The sequence below is a fragment of the Melozone crissalis genome, unplaced genomic scaffold, assembly GCF_028551555.1.
Source record: "Melozone crissalis strain CALT ecotype California unplaced genomic scaffold, PUWL_Pcris_2 ptg000737l_1, whole genome shotgun sequence".
Lineage (NCBI taxonomy): Eukaryota > Metazoa > Chordata > Aves > Passeriformes > Passerellidae > Melozone > Melozone crissalis.
The window spans coordinates 18492-25629 of NW_026536389.1; the positions used below are offsets into that span (position 1 = coordinate 18492).

The window sequence follows — 7138 nt, forward strand, 5'->3', positions numbered from 1 at the left end:
TGTAAAAAATTCCCATTTTGGGGGTGGATTTTGGGATAAAAATTCCCGTTTTGGGGTGAAAGTTTCCCGTTTCAGGGGTGCAAATTTGGGGTAAAAATTCCCGTTTTGGGGTGAAAATTTGGTGTAAAAAGTTCCCATTTTGGGGGGGGAATTTGGGAGTAAAGCATTCCTGTTTTAGGGCTGGAAATTTGGGGTAAAAATTTCCCATTTTGGGGGTGGAAATTTGGGGTAAAAATTCCCATTTTGGGGTGGAAATTTGGGAGTAAAAAATTCCTGTTTTGGGGGGGAAATTTGTGGCGAAATAATTCCCATTTTGGAGTTGGAATTTTAGGTAAAAATTCCCATTTTAGGGTTAAAAATCCCCATTTTGGGCGGGAAATTTGGGGTAAAAAAATTCCCATTTTGGGGGGAAATTTTGGGGGAAAAATTCCCATTTTGGGGATGGATTTTAGGGTGAAAAATTCCTTTTTTGGGGTAAAAATTCCCATTTTTGCAGCAGGTTGCTGGGTGGAATTTGGGGTAAAATTGCTCAATTTAAGGGGTGGCTTTTGGGGTAAAAATTCCTATTTTGGGGCTGGAATTTGGGGTGAAAATGTCCCATTTGGGGGTGGAATTTTGGGTGAAAAATGCCCAATTTGGGGGTTGGATTTTGGGGTGAAAACCACCAATTTTTGGGGCATAATTTGGGGTAGAAATGTTGGATTTTGGGGTCGTTTTTAGGATGAAAATGCCCAGTTTGGGGGTTGTTTTTAGGGTGAAAACGCTCAGTTTGCAGGTGGATTTTGGGATGGAAACGCCCGCTCTGAGGGCGGATTTTAGGGTAAAAATGTCGAATTTTGGGGGGGAAAAATGTCTGGTTTTGGGGTGGGTTTTGGGGTGAAAATGCTGAATTTGGGGGTGGATTTTGGAGGTGAAAATTCCCAATTTCAGGGTGGATTTCAGGCTGGATTTGCCCATTTTGGGGGTGGGTTTTGGGGTGAATTTTGCCATCTTTGGGGGTGGAATTTGGGCTGAAATCTCTCCGTTTTGGGGCTGGATTTTGGGGTGACTTTGCCCAGTTTGGGGGTGGAATTTGGGGGTGAGAACTCTTGAATTTTGGGGGTGGAAATTTGGGCTGAAATCTCCGAATTTTGGGGTTCGTTTTACGCTGAAAACTCCGATTTTGGGGGTTGGATTTTGGGGTTCCAAGGCTCAGCTTCGGGGGGGGGAGGGGGAAATTTTGGGGCAAATTTGGGGGATTTTGGGGCAGATTTGGGGGATTTTGGGGGCACATTTGGGGGATTTTGGGGCAGATGTGAGGGATTTTGGGGCACATTTGAGGGATTTTGGGGCAAATTTGGGGAATTTTGGGGCACATTGGGGGGATTTTGGGTCTGGGCTCTTTGACCTTTGCCCCATTGCAGGATTTGGGGTGGGGTCACTCTGGGGTCACTCCGGGGTCACGCTGGGGTCACTCCGGGGTCACGCTGGGGTCACTCCGTGGGTCCCCATGTGGGGTCACCGCGGGGGGGTCACTCCTCAGGTCACGGCGGGGTCACGGCGGGGTCACCGCTGGGGCCGGCCCCTCCCCCCACCCACCCAGGCCGGCGCTCCAGGGACCCTCGGGTACGTGCGGGGAGGGGCCCAAAGAGACCCCCCCCCCCAAAAAAAACGGCTCCGGGACCCCCCCCCCCACCAAAATTGGGGGGGTCAGTTTTGGGGAGGGGTCAAATTTGGGGGGGGAGGGTCACAACCCCCGACCCCCCCCCCCCTTTTCCCCTCCCGGCCGCTGGGGGGCGCCGCGGCCCCGCCCCCCTCACCCCTCTCTTCTCTTACAGCTCCGCCCCCCGAAGCTCCGCCCCCTGACTTCAGGCCCTGCCCCCTTTTAAGCCCTCCCCTTTTATCTGCAAGCTCCGCCCCTTTTCCTGTCCAAGCTGCGCCTGGTTTTTCCCCTGGCCACGCCCCCTTGCTTTGACCCCGCCCCCTCCTGTTCGAGCCCCGCCCCTTTTCCTCCAGCCTCCGCTCCTTTCTTTCCAAGCTCCGCCCATTTTATCTGCAAGCCCCGCCCCCTTTTTTGTTCCGTTTCCTGTTTTACATTAAAACGGCCCAAAATGGAGTGGGCGTGGTCTCTGCTTGGGGGCGTGGTCTGCAATTGGGGCAGGCCTTGGGGAGGGGCGGGGCTTGGGTTGGTCCATTTTGGGGATTGGGGGGGATGGGAAGATCCCAAAAAAGCCAAAAATTCATCAAAGAAACGTCGAAATTCCCCCCAGGACCCCAAAATTCCCCCTCAAAAAACACCAAATGTTTCCTTGGGACCCCCCAAATTCCCCTCCAGGACCCCCAAAATCTCCCCCAAAACCCCAAAATTCCCACGAAGCCCCCAAATCTTTCTGTGGAACCCCCAAATTCTCTTTCATTACCCCAAAAATTCTCCCCAGAACCCTGAAATTCCCTTGGTACCCCCAAAATCCCCCAAATTCCCTTTCTTGACCCCAAAATTCCTTCTCTAAACCCCCCCAGGACCCCCAAAATCCCCCCAAGAACCCCAAATATTCTCTTGGGACCTCAAAATTCCCTTTCTTGACCCCAAATTTCGCCCCCAGGACCCCTAAAATTTACCCCAAAATTCCTTGGGATCCCCAAAATCCCCAAATTCCCTTTCTTGACCCCCAAAATTTCCTCCCAGCGCCCCTAAAAAATCTCCAAATTCCCTCTCCCAAATCCCCTCGGGATACCAAAATCTTCCCCAAAATTGACTTTAAACTTTCGGACGTTGCCAGGGAATTTTTTTATTGGAATTTTTCATTGGAATTTTTGATTTCTCCCCCGCCCCTCCCCCCCCCCCCCCCCCCGAACCCCAAAATCTCCGGGTTTGAGCCCAAAGGGGCCCTCAGGGCAGGGGGGGGGTCGGTGGTGGCCCCGGTGCTGTCCTGGGGCTTCATCACATCCGGCAGCTCCGGGGGGCTCGAGAAGGGCTCGATGCGCAGCCCCTCGAAGGACTCCTCTGGAAATCGGGCGGGAAAGGGTTAAAGTCAAAATCCCAAAAAAAAAACCCCAAAAAAATCCGACCCAGGACACCCCAAAAACCCCAAAAATCTGACCCAAAATAGCCAAAAAAATCCCCATTTTTTCCCCCCAAAATCCCCTTCATTCACCCCAAACCCCATTTATTGACCCCAACCCTCTCAAGGACCCCCCCCACATGCCCCATAATCCACTCCAGGGCCCCCCAAAACCCCCATTTTCACCCCAAAATCCCCTTTTTTCAACCCCTAAACCCCCATTTTTCCCTCCCAACCCCCCCAGGGACCCTTCAAACCTCTCCCAAATCCCCATCTTTGCCCCCAAAATTCCCATTTTTTCCCCCCAAAACCCCCTTTTCTCCCCCAAAATCTCAATTTTTCCGCCAGAATCCCTGTTTTTCCCCATTTTTCCCCATTTTCCCCCATTTTCCCCATTTTCCCCATTTCCCCCATTTTCCCCATTTTCCCCATTTCCCCCTTTTCCTCCCATTTTCCCCCATTTTTCCCCCATTTTCCCCCATTTCCCCCATTTTCCCCCATTTTCCCCCATTTTTCCCCATTTTCCCCCATTTCCCCCCATTTTTCCCCATTTCCCCCCCCATTTTCCCCCCATTTTTCCCCACTTCCCCCCATTTTTCCCTATTTTTCCCCATTTCTCCCATTTCCCCCATTTTCCCCCCATTTTCCCCCATTTTTCCCCATTTTCCCCCATTTTCCCCCCATTTTCCCCCCATTTTCCCCATTTTCCCCCTTTTTCCCCCATTTTCTCCCATTTTCCCCCCCATTTTTCCCCATTTTCCCCCTTTTTTCCCCCATTTTTCCCCATTTTTCCCCATTTTCCCCCATTTTTCCCACCCCCGTTGCGCAGGGCCAGCCCCACGGTGGCCGGCGCCTGTGGCCGCGCCGTCTGGCTCGTGAAGCCGCAGTCGCCCAAAGTCTTGGAGTCCTCCAGCAGCTGGTCGTCCTGGAAAGGGTTAAAAACACGGGAATTACCCCAAAATAGCACCAAAAGTATCCCCAAAATATCCCCTGAAATTACCCCCAAATATCACCAAAAGTGTCCCCAAAATATCCCAAAAATATCCCCTGAAATTACCCCAAATTACCCCAAAATATCACCTGAAATATGCCCAAAATATCCCCAAAATATCCCCTGAAATTACCCCCAAATTACCCCAAAATATCACCTGAAATATGCCCAAAATATCCCCAAAATATCCCCTGAAATTACCCCCAAATATCACCAAAAGTGTCCCCAAAATATCCCAAAAATATCCCCTGAAATTACCCCAAATTACCCCAAAATATCACCTGAAATATGCCCAAAATATCCCAAAAATATCCCCTGAAATTACCCCAAATTACCCCAAAATATCACAAAAATATCCCCTGGAATTACCCCAAATGACCTCAAAATATCGCTGGAATAATCCTAAAATATCCCCAAAATATCCCTTAAATTACCCCAAATTACCCCAAAATATCCCCCCAAAATATCCCCTGAAATTACCCCAAATGACCCCAAAATATCACCTGAAATATGCCCAAAATAGCCCCAAAATATCACTGGGATTATCCCGAAATATCACCTGAAATATGCCCAAAATTACCCCAAAATATCACCTGAAATATGCCCAAAATATCCCCTGAAATTACCCCCAAATGACCTCAAATATCGCTGGAATTATCCCAAAATATCCCCTGAAATAACCCCAAAATATCCCCTGAAATTATCCCTAAATATTCCTCAAATTATCCCAAAAGTATCCCCCAAAATATCCCCTGAACTTACCCCAAAATTACCCCTAAAAACCCCAAAATCCCCCTAAAAATCCCCAAAAATTTTCCCTAAAACCCCCAAATACTCCAAATTCCCCCCTCAAACCCCACAGAAAACCCCCTCAAAATTCCCCTTAAAACTCCCTCAAATTCCCTCAAAATTTCCCCTAAAAACCCCAAAATTTCCCCTAAAACCCCCAAATTTCCCTAAAATACCCCAAACCCCAAAAATTTCCCCTAAAACCCCCAAATTTCCCCTAAAATCCCCCAAACCCCAAAAATTTCCCCTAAAAACCCCCAAAACCCCCGAAAATCCCCCCTAAAACCTCCCCAATTCTCCCTCACACCCCCCTCTAAAACTCCCCTCAAACTCCCCCAATTCAACCCAAAAAATCCCCCCAAAACCCCCCTAAAACCCCCAAATTTTCCCTAAAACCCCCAAATTTCCCTAAAACCCCCCAAATTTCCCCTAAACTCCCCCAAACCCCAAAAATTTCCCCTAAAAACCCCAAAACCCCCTCAACTCCCCCTAAAACCTCCCCATTTCTCCTCACATCCCCCCACTAAAACTCCCCTAAAACCTCCCCAATTCTCCCCCAAAAATCCCCCCAAAACCCCCCGAAAAGCCCCAAAATTTCCCTAAAATGCCCAAAATCCCCCCCAAAACCCCAAAATTTCTCCTAAACCCCCCAATTTCCCCATGAACCCCTCAGTGCCCGCCTTGTAGAGCCGCTGCTCCTCGGGCGGCCGGTGCAGGATTCCCTGCACGATTCTCTTCAGCTCCAGCACGGTCGAGGATTCCTTGGCCTCGGTGAAAATCGTGGTTTTGTGCCGCCGGATCATCAGGAACACGTCCTGGAGGCGGAAAAATTGCGATTTTAAAAAATTTTATTCCATTTTTGAGCGTTTTTATTCCATGTTTAAGGGGTTTTTAATTCCATTTTAGGCCGTGGCTCCTGAGGGAGTGGGCGTGGTTAAGCTTAAGGGGGCGTGGCTTGTTAAAACAGGAGGTGGCCGCCACATAAAATAAGGCGGAGTTTGCCTTTCAAGGGCATAACTAATTAATAAAGGGTGTAATTAAAGCAGAAAGGGGCGTGGTTATGAAAACTTAAACGTTATTTGCATAAAAATAATAAAAGTTTATGACCATTAATGGGCGTGGTTTGAGTGAGGGGAGGTGGGCGTGGCCTCGCTGAGGGGGCGCGCGGAGTGGGCGTGGCCTCGCTGAGGGGAGCCGCCCGCGCTCCCTTATGCAGGGGGTGGGGGGGGAAGCGGATTTGAGGCGAAATTTCGGCATTTCGGGCAATTCCTTCGCGCTTCACCCGATCCCGCCGAGATCCCAAATTGACCAAAAAGCTCCGGAACGGCCCCAAAACCTCCGCGGAGCCGCCTCCCTCCCCGGGGGCTCCCTCTCACCATGGCGGCCGCTCCGCCGGCTCCGTCTGCGCCGGGTCCGCCGCGATCCCAGCGGCCCCCGCGGCATCCGCGCACCCACACAGAGGAGCGCGAAATCTCGCGAGAGCCGCCGCCATCTTGAGAAGGGCTGAGGGGGACGGTGAGGAGGGCGCCGCCATTTTGAAAAGGAAAAAATGGCGGGGTGGGATTTTGGGGGGTTTTGAGGCAATCTTGGGGGGGATTTTGGGGGTTAAACAGTGCGGCCGTATGGATTTAGGGGTATTAAATACACTCTGAGGAGGAATTGTGCTGTCGGCTTAATTTTTTGGGTGAAATTCGAGGAGGGGGATTTTGGGGGTCTCCCCCACCGTCACGGGATGAATTTTGGTGGGGGGGGGATTTTCACCCTCCCCTCCTCCACAGTTGATTCCCACCCCCTCCCCCCCCCCACTCTCGATTTTAAGGGCGTCACCCCCAAAATGTTGGGGGGGCCCCTCCCCCCCCGCGTGGGCGAACCCGTCGGACGGCGTCGGGTGGGGGGAGGGGCGTGACCCCGCCCCTCCCCCAACCCGATTTAAGGGGGTGCGGGGGGTGGGGGAGGGGCGGGCGCCGCCATGGGGACCCCGCGGGCGCTGCTGCCCCTCCCCCCCCCCCTCCTGCTGATAATGGTGCTGGCCGCCCTCGCCTGTGACGTCATCAGGCCCGGGACCCCCCCCCAGGTGAGACCCCGAAGGTGGGGGGGGGGGGGGAGGGGGGAATCCCCTGCCCCTCCCCCACCCGTGGGAGAGAAAATTTTGGGGATTTTTGGGGTTCCCGGGTGGAAATTTGGGGGTTTTGGGTGGAAATTTTGGGGGGTTTCCCCCCAAATTTGGGGTTTAAAATTTGGGGTTCAGCAAATTTGGGAATTTTGGGGTCGAATTTGGGGGGGTTGGGGTGAAAATTTGGGAATTTTCGGGGTTCCC

General features: G+C 51.8%; 1 protein-coding gene and 1 long non-coding RNA gene across 2 annotated transcripts; one reads left to right on the forward strand and one right to left on the reverse strand.

Moving 5' to 3' along the window:
* The first annotated feature begins 395 nt into the window (after positions 1-395).
* On the forward strand, positions 396-1868 carry LOC128950582 (uncharacterized). The gene is made up of 3 exons (XR_008484378.1): positions 396-820; positions 1523-1605; positions 1818-1868. It is a non-coding gene; the product is annotated as an uncharacterized LOC128950582 (long non-coding RNA).
* A 900-nt stretch (positions 1869-2768) lies between these two features.
* Positions 2769-6263, reverse strand: ELOB (elongin B). Its single transcript, XM_054295450.1, has 4 exons — positions 6198-6263; positions 5502-5636; positions 3858-3966; positions 2769-2983 (listed from the first exon to the last, which is right to left on the reverse strand). Exons 1-4 carry the CDS (start codon positions 6198-6200, stop codon positions 2769-2771), a joined length of 462 nt encoding a protein of 153 aa, XP_054151425.1. The 5' UTR covers positions 6201-6263.
* Between the last annotated feature and the right edge of the window lie 875 nt (positions 6264-7138).

Excerpts from the sequence above, each read along its gene's own strand:
- ELOB (XM_054295450.1), bottom strand. Across the intron at positions 3,967-5,501 it reads AGGAGCAGCGGCTCTACAAG|GACGACCAGCTGCTGGAGGA; the intron begins GCGGGCACTGAG and ends AACCCTTTCCAG. Across the intron at positions 2,984-3,857 it reads GCTGGCCCTGCGCAACGGGG|AGGAGTCCTTCGAGGGGCTG; the intron begins GTGGGAAAAATG and ends CCCGATTTCCAG.